The sequence below is a fragment of the Pithys albifrons genome, chromosome 9 (assembly GCF_047495875.1).
Source record: "Pithys albifrons albifrons isolate INPA30051 chromosome 9, PitAlb_v1, whole genome shotgun sequence".
In the NCBI taxonomy this organism is placed as follows: Eukaryota; Metazoa; Chordata; class Aves; order Passeriformes; family Thamnophilidae; genus Pithys; species Pithys albifrons.
In genome coordinates, this window is record NC_092466.1 from 19,077,910 (window position 1) to 19,096,882 (window position 18,973).

General features: G+C 35.6%; 1 protein-coding gene across 2 annotated transcripts in view; it reads left to right on the plus strand.

Annotated features, from left to right (window-relative positions):
• Positions 1 to 18,973, plus strand: part of ERCC6 (ERCC excision repair 6, chromatin remodeling factor) — a 49,277-nt gene that overhangs the window by 21,034 nt on the left and 9,270 nt on the right. For both annotated transcript variants that reach the window (XM_071563323.1, XM_071563324.1), the window contains exons 7-16: positions 315 to 473; positions 4,777 to 4,912; positions 11,524 to 11,694; positions 12,125 to 12,301; positions 13,614 to 13,730; positions 15,142 to 15,237; positions 16,329 to 16,547; positions 17,299 to 17,409; positions 17,853 to 17,972; positions 18,739 to 18,833. In XM_071563323.1, the coding sequence (XP_071419424.1) occupies positions 315 to 473; positions 4,777 to 4,912; positions 11,524 to 11,694; positions 12,125 to 12,301; positions 13,614 to 13,730; positions 15,142 to 15,237; positions 16,329 to 16,547; positions 17,299 to 17,409; positions 17,853 to 17,972; positions 18,739 to 18,833 (1,401 nt within the window). The remainder of the gene's footprint in view (positions 1 to 314; positions 474 to 4,776; positions 4,913 to 11,523; positions 11,695 to 12,124; positions 12,302 to 13,613; positions 13,731 to 15,141; positions 15,238 to 16,328; positions 16,548 to 17,298; positions 17,410 to 17,852; positions 17,973 to 18,738; positions 18,834 to 18,973) is intronic.

An 18,973-nucleotide genomic window follows, 5' to 3' on the forward strand; every position in this document is an offset into this window, starting at 1 on the left:
AGATAATGCTCCGTAGGAATAGCTTTCCAAGTTGCTTTTAACACTTAAAATGTATATGAAATAAAATACCGTCTAATTACCATGACTATCAGTTTAATTAGAAATGTTTTAGTGTTGCATAAAGAATGAAAGTCACATGTAATGTCTGAGCCATCAAAAATGTATGACCTAGTAAATACAGCACTCATGTAAAACACACATCCAGCATGTTACTGTAACTAGTATGAGAACCTTGCCAAATGATTAATTCATGAGTACTTTCTGTTATGATCTATATTATCAAACATTTGCCATTTTCTTTTTCCTTGTTTTAGGTACCAGCAGACAGGTGTTAGGTGGCTCTGGGAATTGCACTGCCAGCAGGCAGGAGGAATTCTGGGAGATGAGATGGGATTGGGCAAGACCATCCAGATAATTGCCTTCTTGGCAGGTCTGAGCTACAGCAATATGAGGACTCGTGGTTCAAATTACAGGCAAGTGCTCCTCTGCAGACTGTCAGTCTGTGGAGCTCAATTAATATTTCATCAGATGTATTGCTGGTGGAGGACGGTCCTGTGAATTATTAATGACATTTCAATTACAATATTCCTTTAATTCTTTTAGTGGGGGACATCAAAGGAAAAATTTTACGAGACAATGGAGCTGTAGGGCAGGAAAAATTAAACATGTAACACTTTTAATGAATTCCAGGCATTGATGCTTCATTTTGCAGATGAGCCGCACTAGATATTTTGGGTCAATACAGTGTCTAAGGTTGCCTTCCACAAATGGATTGTTTACAAACTCAATTACATTAATATCAATAGTTTACACAATATGGAATTTTAAATTAGATATAATACCTTTAGTTCCATTTATTAAATTTTACATTAAAATATTTGTTCTGGCAAGCCACCAGGTAAATGCTTTACAGGAAGTAACAAGCTGATTTGCAATGAAAGTTAGAATTTCTGATGGGCAGGGAGTTATCCATTCCCAAAAAATAGTAGTAATAGTAAAAACAGTAACTTATAGAGAGGAATTTCTATCTGTTTTGGGTTTTTTTTTTAAATTGTTGTTATTCTTTTTCAAAATGTATGCTTCTGTGACTGGCCTTTTTTTTACAGGATGGTTTTTTGTTACTGAACAATGCTTTAAAATTTCTTCTTTATAGATGAAATTGCCAGCAAGATATTTGCTTGTGTCCCTGGATTTGCAAATGCACTCATGAATACTACTTGATTTTTCTACTTCCGTTGCCCTGTTTGTGATATAAATGGCTACATGCAATTTAGCAACTATCATAGGACTATACTAAAAAAAAAAGTATGTTTAAATTATGTGCAGCATGCACAGGAATTATAAAATAATTCTTTAAAGAGAAAATATTCCTGTCTTTTCTCCAGTTCCTTCCCACTGTAGCCTTTTCATTAAAAAAGAGGTTGAAAACAGGTCTTTCATCGCTCAGGCCAGTTGATATACTTCTATATGGTTGCCTGGTTAAGGATGCTACTGTACAGATCATTTTGTGAGGTTATATTCCCTACCTAACTTGGGATACCACTGAGTTGATGGAAGTCCTTTAGGGACATCTCTTGATACTGTTATATAGTGCAAAACTACAGTAAAAGTTTGAAAAGGCCAAAATCTATTTGCACACCAACATTGCAGTGCTCTATCTCCATGTAAGATAATGTGTTGAGTTTCATTTTTTGACTGGAGCATGTGATTAAGACCATCATGATAGTAGTTCCATGGGAGGAAACAAGGTTTAATTTCTTGGTGAAACTTGCTCTGGTTTTGCTTGTGTGCTGTAAGGCAGAGGGTCTCAACTACTTGATCTTTCATAGTTCAGTATTTTCCTCACACAGACTAAGAGGGCAGTAATACTGGTTAACTGTTCCTATCTGAAAGATGTATACTCTGGTAAGCAGGAGACCTTCTGGTCAGCCTGGCTGCAAAGCTGCCATTAGGAGTGAGCACAGGTGTGTTGTCAGCATGCCTGGATGTATTTTTCTGATTTTGAAGGAACCTGAAGACTGACTGAAGTAAGGAACTACTTATTACGTGGAGTAAAACTGTTACAAAAATTACAGTGTCGTCTCATTTTTAACAGTTATTGAGATGAAAGTGGAAAAAGCCAAATGTTGTGATGTATCAGTACAGGTGCTGCAGTTGTGGTGGTGTAAAGATACAAGGAAAGCAAGATTTTTGAAAGGGGGAAGATCTTTTATTTAGACAAGCTGAGACAGTTGGAACAAGCAACAGCTTTCAAACCAACTGTCCGTTCACAAGGGAAAAAGGAAAGCATCAGCAAACTTCAATGACCTATCTCTAGCCCTGGATCTGGGTTGAAATTCTGTTGAAACCTGTTGAAGACTTGGGAGTCCACAAGTTTCCTTGTTTCCAAATATATTATTGTATTTCACAAATATGTTACCTTTGACTACAGACTTTGCTTCCTTTATTTGAGAGATCAGATGAGAAACTGACAGAAAGTTTATACACTGATTATTTACCCATCTGTGTTCTTCAAGATACGGAGATACAATCATAGACAGCTCAATCTCTACTATGAGTGGCAGAGATTAATTTCCATGATGCCTGTGTAAATAAAACTCCACTGCCCCAGAGAACTGCTCTTGTTGCCCTGTTCTTTTATTTTCACCAGGGTTTAGTTATCATTTCAGCTTGAAAGCATGATTTGCCAGACCTTGGCAACAGAGTTGGTTATAATGCAATATGTTTTCCTCTGCTAAATTTTTGGGTACTTAAAGATTATAAATATAGTATGACTACAGCTTTCTTTTCCATGGTATTAAGTTGCAGAAATAGATCTTATGTGCAATTCCATTTGCATCCAATTAAATAACAACAAATAAAGGATACTTCTTGTGAATTTGGGTTTTATAAACCAGGAGCAATAGAAGAAAGAGATTTTGAGTATATTGATCATGTATTATATTGACCATAAGCTATTATAACAATGCAGATGTGAAAGAGGGATGAAATAACATTATGACAATATATTTGCAGTAAGAACAAGTCCAGTGTTATCTTGGTACAATGCATCAGTAAGACTTCTTTTTCAAATGTTTTTAGTGTTACTTTTGTTCAAGGAAAACAAATATAAAGTGGATGGACAGCAGAGCAAACCTGTAGCAGTGATTAGGAGAATGGAGGATGCCTCCTAAGTGTAGTGAGCAGAAGTATGTGATTTGTTTAGTTTTGTGAAACGGCTCAGACAGGAAGAAGTTAGATGGCTCTTTTATATAAATAAATAAAACCCTCGAGAGAATAATAAAATACTGGCTAGTGGAAAGCAGTTAGAGCCAGACTAGACACAGAAGAGGTTTCACACAGCCAAGTGGAGGGGGAGTGGATTTTCTGAAAATTGATCAAAGGAGGTGTGAACTCTTCGTTAAGCTGAGGGGAGTGAAAAAACCGCTGTATGAACCCAGCAGGTGAGCTTATGTGATACAGACCAGGGGAATAAACAGAGGTATTTTATTACAACCCCTGAAGAGCAAGAAACTAGTATGTTCTGGGAAAGTTGGCTTTTTTGCTATAGATGTTTTTAAGAGCAGTAGCAGTGGTTATTTGGATTCATAGCATAGCTGGAGCTGGTTTTTACATCTCTTGAGTTCTTACTTCCCTTGGATTGTTGGGATTTTTTTAATTAGACTATTTAAAGTTGTGTCATGGTACTTGTGCATAAGCAACATCCAGGTTGTTATTCTCCATATGTATTAGCCTTTAATGAAGAATATTATTTCTTCACATCAGCAGTTTCTGAAGACATTAAGAGATTTGGCTTTTTTTAAAGCAGGGTATTGCTGGTGTCTGAGAAATCCTTCTTTACTGCTATATGTGTGATCTTGAATGTATACTGTGATCTTTTGCATTGTTTATTACCATTTGCATTGAATAGAACATAGTCAACCAGGTGCAGATCAGTGTGGGATAACTGTAGCTATTGCCTTTGTTTGCAAAGTCATTTTCTTCTGGTTTTTAAAGAGCAAATATGTTTTAAAAATAACTGCTAGTAACCATTACTTAGTATATTTCCTGTATAATTGTTGGTATTTATTTGTGGTGGTGATATTTCTTGTTTGGCTGTTGTGGGAGAGACTTTTCCCTTTTTAACCTTAAGAGTAGCTCTGAACTTAATATACAGAGACTTAGTTTCAAACTCCCTTAGTACTTCTCAGAAACAATCATATGATTATGAATAAGAAACTTACGAGACAGTTTGACCTGAGCTCAGGCCTCAACTTCCATAGATAAAATAGTCTGCTGCTTTAGAGTCCTTGTCTAATCTGTAAATTATGGTGATGATAGTATAGTATATTACCAACATGAAGCAGAACACCTGTGTGTAAGTCTATTTGTGAGACTCTAGCTACACATTCTGTATAATAGAAGTAATAAAATAATTGCTTGTTAATGATTTCTTTTCTCTTAGAGAAACAGCAGTCACTAAAATCTGATTTGTAATATCACAGGAGGAAGTTCCCTTATGCCTTATTGTTTGGAGCGTTTCTATTTCTGTTTATCTTGATAGATGCATCCACTAAATGTTCAATGGATAGATTCTTTTAGTGGTACCTTCTTCATCTTCCTTTGAAAAACAGACTTGCAGGAAAACCAAGTGCCAATTAATTTCCATAACTCTCATATTCCACTCAAACTGTAAAGTGTTTTATTTTAATATGTGTGTATTTTAAGGAGCCACTTAATACCAAGTATTTATTTCACATTGAAGATTTTTTTTCCTTGAATGCTCTTTTATTTTAGGTACCAGGGATTGGGTCCAACAGTGATTGTTTGTCCAGCTACTGTGTTGCATCAGTGGGTAAAAGAATTCCACACTTGGTGGCCTCCATTTAGAGTCGCTGTTCTCCATGAAACTGGTTCTTATACCAAGAGTAAGGTAATGGTTGACATCCATTTTGTAATTCTACAAAGACTTCTTTTTTTTTTTCTTGGCACTAGCAGAAAAAAAAAAAAAAAATCCCCTGTTCCTGAATGTTTCTATGTAGGAATGAGCTTGTGGCCATTCTCTCAATGTTTTAAAAGAAAAAAAGTTGACTGTTTTGTATAGCTTTATTAGTAAACTGGAGGAAAAGGGGGTCACATGGAATAGATGCGCATTATGATTGCATTGCCTGAACAAATTAAACATACTAACAGATTTCTTGCTGGAGGCTTCCTTGTACTGTAGTCCATGCTAGGAGTTAATGACTAGACTGCCTGTACCCCAGATATGTGCTACTAACACTTACGAATTCTCTTCTTGCATTTCTGTGATCTGATGCAATTTCACTTCAGTTGGTCACTGCCAGTTGACATCATCACTTAATTTCATTTTCTTTAATGACAGTGTTATTTTGCTAGTTTTCATTGTTTCAAGCACTGCCCTTTCTGTCTTTTTAATTTTCTTTACCACTCTCTTCATAGGCATGTTCTTAGTCTGTTTATTCGGTAAGGAAGCCTGACTTGTTTGAAGTTTCAAACTTTGGTAGCTTGCAGGAACAAAACAAGAAAAACTTAAATTCTTACTTTCCCCTATCCTCGTATTTCAGATGCTTAAATGGATTTTCAGTATTCAGCAAAGTATTTCTAAATTTATCTTTAAATATTTATTGAATTTCTTGTAATAACATTGAAATGATATGATGCTTAATTGCACTTGATTAAACGTGTTCTGAGGTAATTGATGCAGTTACAGCACATGGCAAAAAAGGAATAGCACACTCTAATGTGCTAATAGCTTCCTGTTGTTCAATTAACTTGGTGTGTTTTCAAGCTCTAAAAGTCTGTTGACCTCAATAACATTCTTGCATGTCTTCCTAAATTAACTCATGTGTGCTTATTTTGGGCTATTTGTTAATTAATGGACTTGACAGACTGGCTCAAATTTTTCCATCTGTAGAAATAGTCAGATTTTGAGGACTTCACCTTCCCATTGTCCTCCTAAAAATGCATGTTCAACAACTTAAAAGAATTTGGATACCACATGAGCACTTTAAATAGCGCAGATTTAGAGAACTGATTCTAATGCTTCCATGTTCTAAGCGCTGCAACCATATCCTTTAAAAAGTGTCACTGCTAATATGGTCTTAATCTCATGCAGGTTTTTTCTTAGATGCCTCTTAATCAGAGAAGAGCAAGCCAAAGTACGATAAAAATGCACACCTTTCCCATCCTAGTGGCCCTTACACCTGCAGTAAGAGTTTACTAACAATTTATTAGCATGAATAACACTTGTACATTGAAAATATATCATGAAAAATACAGGACAGGTGATTTACTCCTGCCTAGGATTTATTTTCAATATACATTCTTTCTGTGAATACTTTTGTGTTGATCTGATCTCTTGAAAATTCCATCCTATGACAACTTGTGGCATTACAGGAGACTACTTTTGCACATGTTAAATTTAAAATGCTCATCCAGTGACCATTCTGTCCTTATGCTCTGGTATAGCGTATAAACCTAAGTAAGTTTAAGAAATAAATTAAGAAATAGTGTCTAGACTGTGTAAGAAGATATGTTTATTCTTTGATTGAGATTAATTTTACCTAGCCAAAAGCCAGCTCACTGGGCACCTGTGATCTCAGTGTTGCACAGACCTATTCAGAATTAACTTGACAGTTCTAGGATTTACCTGTTATTCTGTTAGTGTGTTGTGGTTTATCACAAAGTAAATGAGAAGAGTTTTGTGCTGGACAGCTAACTTGCCAGGAAAGGATTGGGGAAATTAACTTTGTTATCAGCTTTGAAGTGAGAAAGGTCACTTCAGCCTCTGATGATGTTAGAATTTTATGAACAAGTGGAAGAAAGTAATTGTCCTCCAGATTAACTGGACATCTGACAGCAAAGATATCAGTGGATTTTGAGGACTACATTATCCTGTAGTGGTTAGCCAGCAGGTTGTTTGTGAAAAAACACAGTATTGCAGCTTGTTCTCTGCAGGCCTGTGAAAGAGGGACAGGTGATTTCTAAGGAAGAGAGAAAGAATAATTATGAAACTACTGAATGAGAATTTTACAAAAAAAATTTCATCTATGACTGATATCCCATAAGGCAAGACAGTATTTCATAGCAGAAACAGACAACAGCTGAAGTTTCATTTCATGAAATTTAAGTTGATGTTTAGGTGCGATAAATGTACATAATTGTTACATAACATTCTCAGGAATCCTGAAATACTAGAAAATACTAAATCTTTCAACATTGGTGAAATTATATGCTTTTATGAATGGGCATTTTCTGTTGCACTTTCTAAGGTACAAAAGCATCAGTGCAAGAGCCTGTCTCCCACTTCTTTAGGCTTACCCACAGAAGTATTTCACTTGACAGTGAAGAGTGGGGGAAACATCTGCTCTGTTTTATCATAAACTGATACTAGGCAATACTTTGCATATCTGTTCAGTTGTTGCACTTTGGTAGTGTCACAAAAGGACTTCTGAGCAATGTGGTAAGTGAAAGGCTCGCCAATTTTTAGCTTGAAATATCCTTTCTTCCTACTCCACTTAGGTTTTCTTTGCAAGAAATTACAGGATTTTCACAATAATAATATAAAATAATAGTCTGAATTGCGAGCACTAGATTGACTGCCCATCTTGTCAGCCAGTTTCAGATCAGTCACTGAGACATCCCACTTAGATACCTCTGGTGTTACAATATTTCTGTAGGTTTTTAGCATATGTAAAAGCTTCAAAAGAGAGATTACTTTATTCCTTTGTTAAAATAACAAAGGTAGAAAGTTTTGGCAGTAAAGGAAAGGAATGAAAAGCTCCAGTTTCATGCCATGAAATATGCCTGATAATTTTAAGACCTTCAGCTACCCACAATTTGGGAAGGCAGATTGGTATTTTAGATGATGACCAGCTTGGAGGGTTTTCCAAGGCTTTTGAGCTAGTTTAAGGCGTTTGGATGAAATGTAAAACTTGCCATTATTATTATCATTGTTGTTGTTATTATTATTATTATTCACAGAAGATCATTTGGTTCTTCTATGATGAAAAATGTGCTTAGGTTGGAAGCAGTAGGAAAAACCCTTTTAAGTAAGTCTTCCTCTGTGAAGTCAGCTTTCAGTTTGAACAAGGTATAGCATTTGTGGCTAAATGTGTCCTATGGTGCTGCCTTATGCTATTAAGCTCCTACTATGGTTTATGTTTAAATCTGATCTGTAAACATTGAGTGCTTTCAGACCTCTAAGGATGAGAGAAAACAAACAAGTAAATATAATGTAGTGTATAGCATTTTATTTATGATACAGAACAGAAAGTAAGGAGAAGAAAGCTCTGCAAGTGTTGGAAAAACAGCATTCTGTACAAAGAGCTTGTCCTTTTTTTTCAAAACTTCTGTTGGCACATAAGCATTACGTAAGAGGCAACATGAACTGTGGTTATCTTGTTTAACATAGTGGGTATGGAAAGAGGCTGTATTTTTTAAATACTGAAGTTTTTTAAAGGCTGAAGTTTTAATTTCTTGATCTCTTCGAACAAGTTTAACAGTTTAAGTGAGTTTAACAATTCTTTCTGATGGTAATCACATACCATTTGTAAAGCTGTATTTTTGCATTCCATTGTTCTGGTTAAATGCAGACACAAAATGCAGCTCTCAAAAGCAATTGTCAGCAATTGCAGCTGTGAAACCATCTACTTGAAGATGACTACACATTGAAAATTTTAGACCTTCTACCCTCACAACAGAGTAGCTAAAGGCTCTGAGTTAAGGACCACACTCAGCTTAGTATCATGCCCCAAGAAGTAGCATTCCTGTTAAATATGTACTAAGTGCTCTAGCTCTTCTTATTGCAACTTTTACATTATTAAACGTTCTAATGTATTCTTTTGAAGCCTCTTCATGGTGCCATTTAGATTGTTTTGTTGGGGGCAGGGAAATAATAAAGAGGTTTTATATGTTGAATTTATGGATGTCCGGGCTTAATGGTTGGTTATGAGATAGTGATAAGGCTGCTGAAGAGTGCATTTTTGATTCACAAGTGAAATATGGTTGTGTAAGTGACTACATACTTTCTCTAAGTTCACACGTGCCTCAAAGGTATCTGAATGTTTAGAGAATTTTGTAGTTACCACTAGTTTCTCTCTTCAAGTTTAGTCTTAATATATAGATATCTGTCTAAGAAAATTACCGTTTTTAATATACAACAATGCAGGATCCAGGACCCCTTAAAAAGTTTTGAAAGACTACTTTATCAAAAAAAACCCCACATTATTTCTGTAAGTCAAAAAAATTGTCCTGTTTTTGTACGTTCAGAAACAAACTTGTAGGTACTGTGAGGTACCAACAGGAAAAAAGCATTTGGTTAAAGTTGTGTCTTTAGAATAAAGATTTTAGCCTTAAGAAATGCTGCTTGTCAAAAATCATCCGGTCTTTGTACATTGCATGTGTCCCAGTGAAGACAAGGCAACACAGTTAACTTACCTCCCCAACTTAGGAGAAAATACTGTCCTTGAGTTTTAAAGGCCTGAAGTACTGTGCTGAACAGAAACGCAAGTTCATAATTAGTCTACTCACATGTTCCTCCATTCATTAGCATCATATAAAGGCCAAAGTTCAGAATTTCAAAACTGGCTAACAACTAACAGCTGTGTTATTTTTTGGCTTTAGTAGGATATGTCTCTCTTAAGCAGATTTTTTTTCCTATACTTCATTGAAATGTATTTCATGATAAAAAAGTAAAATTGAATTAAAAATGCCTTAATCTAACCAAACAGGAATTGTGAATTAAAGAATACATTATAAAATAGCATAAATTCTGAAATGCCACACCCTCAAGAATGTGTATGCAATATTAATTCTGTTACCATATTTTAAAATATTTAAAATTATTCTAAGAGCTGCAGCTAAAGTGAAGGCAACCTCTGAGAAAGTACGTAATGCAATCAAAAGAGAGTAAGTGTTGTAGTCTGAGTTGATAAAATTGTGTTTCTTCATTGTCAGCACAAATCCTTGTTTATTAAAAATTTAGCTCGAAGGAAACTTTAATTAATTACAGGTTCAGTAAATCCTGACTAGGATTCTGCTGTGGTGTGTTTGCAGTGAATGGCCTTCATGTGTCTGTGTTTCACTTCTGTTCTCTCTGCTACCTGACAGCGTGATTTATGGCTGTTGTTTTCTACTAGTCCACTGTTTGCCCTCTAGGAGGGATTGGTCTCTTGAGCCTCCATAATAACAGAAGCACTTTCACAAAACATCTTTTAATGACAAGAGTGTAGCATTCTGTAAGTCAGGCTAATTGCAGACATACCTATTAATTGCAAAAATTAGGAGAGGTTACATATTTTACAAGCTTTTAATTTTAAATCGCCCGAGATGATTTGACTTAAGTGTTTGGGTAGAGATGTCTACAATATTCTATGATAAGCCATTGCTGAGACTCGAGAAAAGTTGCAGACCGTGGATAATGTACCACATAGAATTAAGCTTTGGGTGTCCACACCTGCATAGAAATCGTACTCTCTCTGTAATACAAATTGCTTTGAAGATTGTGTATTCTCTTGAGAATCGGGATGCCAACATTAAATAATGTGTTGTGGTTTTATCAGGAAATGATAATCAGAAAGTAGAAATTCTTGAAAAGAGCTTTAAAGCTTGAGGTATGTGTGAGCAACTAATTTTACTATAAAAGATCACAGACCTTTAACACCATCTAAGATTTTTTCCCTTTTGTTTTTGTTGGGTTTGTTTGTGGGGGTTTTTATTGTTGATTTTTGGGTTTTGTTTTCTTAAAGGCACTTCAACTAATCAGGATTTTGTCTTTCATTTAACTAATTCTGTGGTGGTTCTACTTTCCATTTTTCTTTTACATGAGTATGTTTGTTTTGCCCCTAATTGCTTCCCAGCCCATCATCTTCTGTTTAAGTCCTCTAGATTTTTATGTAGAGGATAAGTGCAATAAAGATGAGTCCTGAATACTGTGGGAAGTGACACAGATGGTCTCTGCCCTACATAATTTGCAACTATAAAGGCTACTAAAAACCCATGGAAGGTTATAGCACAAAATTTGAAGATTGATAACAAATATATTAATCCTGTTAATGAGAAAGGTTAGACAGAATTTAGGATTAACCAAATAGATTTTTGTGATTGTTTTTCAGTTTTTTGCTTGTTTAATTTTCCTCTGACATTCTAGATCTTGCTTGCAGTACACAAAGGTGTGTTTGTGGCATGAGTGTAGGAGGACTTGAAGAAACCAGTTGCGTTATTCAAATCAGTGCTTGCTTTTTTAGACATTGCCTTTAAAAAAATAAACCCTACTCTTTCCTTCTGACCAGTCTTATAACACATATTATAACATGGTGTTCAAATGCTTCGTTCTTTTACAGATGAGCTAAAAATCATATCATCAAAATCTTGCCCAAGCTTATTTTTTTTTTGCAAAGTATATTATGTATCTGCTTTTACAAAACTTTTTATACAAACATTGGATAGCAGACCTCTCTATGTGTGCAGTTCAGGAGGGCTGAGATTTGTGTCTCACTGACAATATGCATCTTTTGCTTTTAGGTGAAACTAATTAATGAAATTGCTTCATGCCATGGAATTCTAATTACATCTTATTCATACATTCGACTGATGCAGGATAACATCCACATGTATGATTGGCATTATGTGATTCTGGATGAGGGTCACAAAATCCGAAATCCAAATGCTGCAGTCACACTTGCATGCAAGCAGGTACTTTATTAAAAATAAATTTAAGTGCTCTGGGCGGAGGTTCCAAAATCTAAAAGCCGATCATAAAAATATATGTGTGATCATTAATAAAGAATAAAAGCATAAATCACAATTGTCTGTATTTGACTAATTAATTTGCTTAGTGTTTTTAATGAGTTTACATGAATAAATTTGTGGAAGTGTGGCAGAGAAAAGAAATCAGAAATTTTAAATTGCGTAGTAATTTACCATTGGGGATAAATGTCAGATTGCTGATGTGAATTTTCTGCCAACAGTTTATGGACTGCTATTTTTTTCATGAATATGAAGCCACATATTTTAACATGAGAATTCACTGATGGTGAAGTTGAATACACTCCGAGGCAGGAGGCAGGTTACACCATGAACCATGAAAATAACTTTCTTTTGCTTTTGTGGTTTTTATTAATAGTTCCGCACACCCCATCGAATCATCTTGTCTGGCTCCCCTATGCAAAATAACCTAAAGGAGCTTTGGTCCCTCTTTGACTTTATATTCCCAGGAAAATTGGGAACACTACCTGTGTTCATGGAGCAGTTTTCTGTCCCAATAACCATGGGAGGATATTGCAATGCTTCTCCTGTCCAGGTAAATGCATCAAAAATAGCACTTTGCTTGGAGGAACTGTTATGTTGTTTTTAAACTGACATCTAAATGTACTTCATGCTGTATATTCCAGACAGTAACACAAAAAAGAGTTGCATGTGTGTTTTACTGCTCTATGTGAAAAAGAACCATTCAACTGAATGAGACCATTTCATTTATACAGGGGTACAGCTTTTATGCAGGGTTTTCTTGTCAAAAGCCATGAAGTTTAAATCATTAGAAGTATTCTTTGATATGAAATAAAGATAAAATACATGAGGTGGAAGGTGACTGATCTCATATTTTGATGTACTTAAGTAGAATTTTCCTGTTTGATATGAAGTTTTGGCAAATTATGCAGTAAGAGGGATCCTTAAATCCAAGCTGAAAACTACTTTTGTTTTAAAAGGTAAAGTAGGTGTTGGAAGTCTGAAAGATAAACTAATTTTGAAAGCAAAAACATATTTAGAAAATTATTTTGAATGTCAGTCTTTGTAGCTGTGATTCTCAATATTGACTGAGAACATTTTTCAGATTAGATGATAAATAGTCTGCATCATAATCTGCAGAGTAACTTTTGTGTAAATGCTAGTAAGTTGTATCCTGTTACTCTTTGTAATGCACACATGCATTTCTGAAGTTTTTTCTTTTTGAGTTTAAGTACTTCCCTTATCTAAATCTTAATAATATACTAAATTCAACTTTCTATTTCATTTTTTACATATCATTAATTTATTATATTCTTTGTTTTGCTTTAAGAGAAATTAAGGTATTTTTAGCCATTACATACAGTTAATACCCATCTCACACATCCTTTACCCATTGTAGAACCATGTGCTCCATTTAAGGCCAGAGTGACCTTTAGTTTCTGTGATCATGGGGATTTTCTTGTACTGATTTTTTTTTTTCAAGTAGACTCAAGTGAGCACTAATCTTTGCTTATTGTCTAGTAACCACCATTGCTGCAGGCTTTTTTTTTGGTCTTCAGCACATGTATTAGCACTTTTTCATTAAGATTTTGGTGTTGTGTAAATTTATACTCACTTCTTTCTTGGTTTCTAATGAAATACCTCGCTTCTGATCTCTTTTCAAAGACAAATCTGTTGTAAGGAAAACTTACTCAATTTGATTGTTGCTAGCATGAATTTTATTGCAGTTAGTATTATGTTGAATATTTAACTGTAGATCCATGGCAAATATAAGCCATCTAATTTTGTTAAAATTTTCCTATCATTACTTAGGGAATTTTGCTTGTTGCTAAAATTAATATCAAGAATCAAAATACAACTTGTGGGGTTTTTCTTCCTGTTTTCAGGTAAAAACTGCATACAAATGTGCCTGTGTGTTACGGGACACCATAAACCCCTACTTGCTGAGAAGAATGAAGGCTGACGTGAAAATGAGCCTTTCACTTCCAGATAAAAATGAACAGGTTTGCTTATCTCTTCACTACTAGATCTGAGTCCTCACCCTCCCCAAAATTCAGTCTTTCCTGGTCATTTGGAAATAATTTGTGCTAATAGCAGATGAAATGCTATTTTAACTAAAGAGAAGATGTAGAGCTTTCAAGATTCAGGTTCTTTTCACCAGCGTTCTGAGTATTAGATGGCAGCAGTCTTGCAAGTTCTCTCCAAGTGCACTCATCTAAAAAGCAAAAGATAGAGGAAGTGTAGTCAGGTCTGTTTAATATTGTCCTGCTAGGTCTCAAGTGCATAGAAATGAGTTCTGTCTGTTTCCTTCTTTACAGCAGGAAACACTTTAGCACTGTTTCCTGCTGTAAAAAGATTAGGTTGGGCAGCAAATAATAGAGAAATACTTGATGGCAGTTGTTCATATTGCACGCTAGCTGACCTATACATTCTAATAAATTTCCAAAATATTACTCTTTGATGGAAAACTTGTTTGCTTTACTACAGGGTGGAATAATTTTTTAGGAAAGATTTTGATTCAAAGTGGAAGAGGTTGAAAGTATGAGTTGACTAAAATTCCTACAAATACTCACTTGTAGTAATTATTAGACACGTTGCCAGTTGTGTTTCACTACTTCAGGCTTTCATATTTTCTCCTCATTGCCTTCCTGTCTTCTCCCTCTAAAAGAGAAGTAGATGTGCTAGTCTTCGTAAGACAATGTTTTAAGGTACATAATAAACAAGTAGGCCATACTGTTTCTGCTATGCAGTCTAGCAATATTTTTAATAATTTTTTTAATTTCTACATACTTCAAAGTATACTGGGCTACTTAATCTAAAGAATGCAATCATGCCCATATAAAACAAATTTGATTTTTATTCTTGTCAGTCACAGGGCACTACCTCAGTTTGACTTACAGCATAATGTTGGGTACCTTGCAGGATGCGAGGAAGTGGTTTTGTTCCGTTTTAGCCCATCAAAGCATCTGAAAAATCATTATATGCTCACACTCAAAGTCTAACGACAGAGCGGATAACATGTACTAACCTTCCCATGAGGTAGTAAGAATTTGCAAGTTGTAAGAGACATAACAAACCCACAATGGAAAGCATTTCCTATAATCAGCTTTGAGAGAATGTTAACGTTGCACAGTTACCTCATTAAAACTGGAAAATGGCAACACTTCCAAAACTAAAGCAATTTGAGGGGAAAACAAAGCTGGGAAATAGCACATAAACCCTCATGAAACTCAACTTAGTGATTATGTTCATTCTCTAAAAATTATATATAATTTTTTTTATTTCTAATTTTTTCTGTGCAGTATCTTTTAGCTTAGTAATTCAGTATGTCAGACATCTATGAAGCTTTACTGTAAAACATTGTAAAATTTTAAAATTCACAGGTTGGGCTTGAGTGGTTGTTTTGTTTTGTAGGTCCTCTTTTGCCGTTTGACAGAGGAACAGCGTCAAATCTATCAAAATTATATCAACTCTCAAGAAGTTTACCAGATTCTCAATGGAGACATGCAGGTGGGCATTAATAAGGGTAATGACAGGTAGAGTTTGGTGGATAAAGTCAGGGACTGGCCTTTGCATTCTTCTAGCTGGATTCTGATAAGAAAGGGAAGCAAATGCTTTATTCCTGTTTTGACTTTTTTTTTTCTAGATCTCACAAAACTTAGTGGCCAAGTTTTTTCAAGTGCCTAGCCATTTTAATTATCCCAGTGAAAACTATTTTAAGGAACTTGATCTTCAAGAGATGGCTTGTACAAGACTATCTGCAGAAATTTACCAAAGATGTAACAGAATGGGCTATTATATTTGCTAGGGTTCTGAAAATTTTGAACAGTAAGTGTCAGTGCTTTTATTAGATGTTTTGTGGTCACAGCACCAAACCCCAACTGAAAAACAAAAACCCTGTTGTGCAAACAAACCACAAATTATGAGCAGGCCCATCCAACTTGCTGTGCTAGAAGACTGAGGGATTTGCTGTTTTAAGGTAGTCTATTTTAATGAGTGCTCATTATATCAGAAGAATAAATAACACTTGTAGTATTATGAAGTGAATAACTGAACAGAACCCTTCTAACCTGGCATCAAAAATGGTAATTTCAGCTTTGTCTATTTGATCAAGTATGTTAACTCATACATTCTTTGTTTCCGTGTATTCTGATGGGTGTATCACGCGCTCTGGTGCATATACTTATTGTCTGTCTTAAGTTGCCTGCTAATATGGCAGGAGTTGGACAGGAAAGATACAATAATTGCAAGAAGCAACCTTGGTAGAATTTTTCCTTTGAGTAGGAAAAATCTGACTGTGAGTTGCAGCTAGGGACTGCTTTTGCTAATGTGGAAATCCTTGCAAAGTTCTTTTGTTACCAGAATAAATTCACAAGAAAATAAAATTTCACTGACCTTCTCTTGTAGTGATATTGCCTAAAACTTTTGAGGAAACAAATATTAGCATACATTGACTTCCCTAAAGAGCAAGCCATTATTAAAACCAAACTTTTTTATGATGACTGGATTAATCCATTGCTGTTTATTTGTCTCAACCACAACCCATACAGATGCAAGTATTTATCATGAAAATAAAAATACTTTTATCATGTATTCTTTAGATTCTTGTAGGACTATCAACTTTGAGAAAGATTTGCAACCACCCTGACTTTGTGTCTGATAGTTCCAGCATTTCAAAGTCTGTATCAGATGCTGAAGTGGAGGAATCAAGTCAATTTGGATATTGGAAACGTTCTGGAAAAATGATAGTGGTAGAATCCTTGCTGAAAATATGGCACAAGCAAGGTCACAGAGTGTTATTTTTTACTCAGTCAAGACAGGTAAGATGAGCTAATTATTTTTAGTTTTATTTATCACTAAAACTAATAAAAGTGTGTGTGTGTTCCAACAAGATTTGTAATTAGAAACACCTTTTGTAGTGTCCTTCTCAGAAAATTGAGATCTTAGTGAAAAAATTACCAAAATAGCTATTGCCTGGAATAATTGCAGACCAGGTCCCAAGCTCAGTAAGCTGTACTGGAGTGACACAGTGTTGTGGCAGTGTTACCCAATTTCAGTATACTGGGTGGAAGCTTGTATCAGTTGTACCCATATCATACCAAGCTGTCCCACTGTGCAGTTTGAGGGTAGAATAGTTAGTCAGTTTCTATGTAGTGGGTGTGCACATCTAATCACGGAGTCATGGAATCACAGACTATTCTGAATCCTCAGAATTGGGTGCTTTGGGCCAGTAGTACAGACAGTGACCTTCAGTTGTTTTCCCTATGTGGTCACAATTTTGTCTTTCTTCTGTGGATTCCCTTGGAATGTTGCACTGTTTATCTGTTTAATTGTCTTGAGACTAAGGCCCTGGACTTTCCAAACCAAGCACAAACATTCTACTTAGGCATTCAGCAGTGAAAGAAGTAATTTCTTTTCCCCCTAATTTTCTGTTCATTTAAGATTCACACATTTTTGGTTGTCATCTTGTTTGAGTGACACTGCAGTTCATACCAGAAATTCCTGTGGCTTGATCAGACAGTTGCTCGGTCTTCATATCTGGATTTTAATAATTTTCTTCCATCACAACAGATGATGCAGATACTTGAAGTCTTTGTGAGATACAGAAATTATTCCTACCTCAGGATGGATGGCACCACAGCAATAGCTTCCAGACAGCCTCTTGTAACAAAATATAATGAGGTGAGATGTTGCATCCTACACAGGAATGCCTATTAGTGAGTATGGTTAACTTCTTGCGTTCCTTTTTGGTGTGTTTTTAAATACAGTGCTTCAGGTTTGAGGCACAACACTGGGGAGTTCTGTCCATTGAAATCACTTTCCTGGTGAGAGAGAGGGAAAAAGTTACTTCTGTCACACTAAAGCTGGGTTTTCTGCTAAGAAAAAAAAACACATTTGAGAAGGGGAAAAAGAAATTTTATTGGACAACAGTAAATGAAGTTTAGATTAGACTACTTTTATTTGTCAGAGGAGATACTAGATAAACAAGGAAATGTATTCCTTCTCTTGGCTCCCTTTGCGTCTTTGCAAATAATGCTGATAATAAAAGATTACAGGAATGAAGATTTTTTTTAATGTTGCACTTTGGTAATTCTTTCTTTAGTAAATTTTCTCTTGTGTTACAGGACAAATCCATATTTCTTTTTCTTTTAACAACTCGTGTTGGTGGCATTGGAGTTAACTTGGTTGGTGCTGACCGGGTTATTATTTATGATCCTGACTGGAATCCCAGTGTAGACACACAGGTGAGTTTGTTTTATTACATTCCATTTACCAACTAAGTTGAAACAAAACTGAAGATGAAATTACATTTATCTTCTCAAATAGTGTTAAAGCACTATATAGTTCTTTCTGAAGTTGCTGTTCCCAGCAATGGTTGCTTAGGGTGCAGTTCCACACTATGATTACTCCTGTGGCAAAGCCAGTTTAAGTGGTTCCCACCACATTCCCTTATGCTGTTATACCATACTGCTCTTCAGTATTGTGGATTCTTGTAATCTGTTTACAGTGCAGTCAAACAAACAATGCAAATGACGTGTGTTTTTAAAATAAATAAACAAGCCAGATGTTTCTGAAGGGAGAGTAAAGCTATGCAAGCCGACTGTTCATGGTGACAGTGCAGGGTATGAAAAGGAGAATGAGCGTTGCTCAAATTGGCTTTGTAACTAGATAATGATATGTAGCTATGTCCTTTGAATGCTGCTCTAAGCCATACTGTTAGAAGTCATTCTTTATCTCAGGGTGTGTGGTGGAACTCTCTTTTATCAGATCCCATAGCAGTATGTGGTGCTTAGGTGTTTGACAGGGAAAAAAACTTTTTGATAGAATCCTACATAGCTCTGAGATCTCCAAGTGTCTGACTTAGTCTGTATTAGTGGTTGGTAATGCTGTAGAAATACTGTTTCTTGAACTGTGCTAAATGTCCAAACCAAGTTTTTAACAGTGTTATCATTATCTGTCTGTCAGGTGTTAAGATGCTAATATCTGCTAACCAAACCTTTTGTGTTCCAGGCACGGGAGCGTGCTTGGAGAATAGGCCAGAAGAAAGAGGTGACTGTGTATAGGCTTCTCACTGCAGGTACTATTGAAGAGAAGATATACCACAGGTCAGTCAGAATGTTTGTTTTGATACACCTGCATGCTCAGGAAAATGCTTGTAGGGAATCCAAGGTGGTGTAAAATTGACATACCTGTGCATGTGCTCACATGGCTTGTAACCTCCAGCCTTGGTCAGGATGGGTGCATC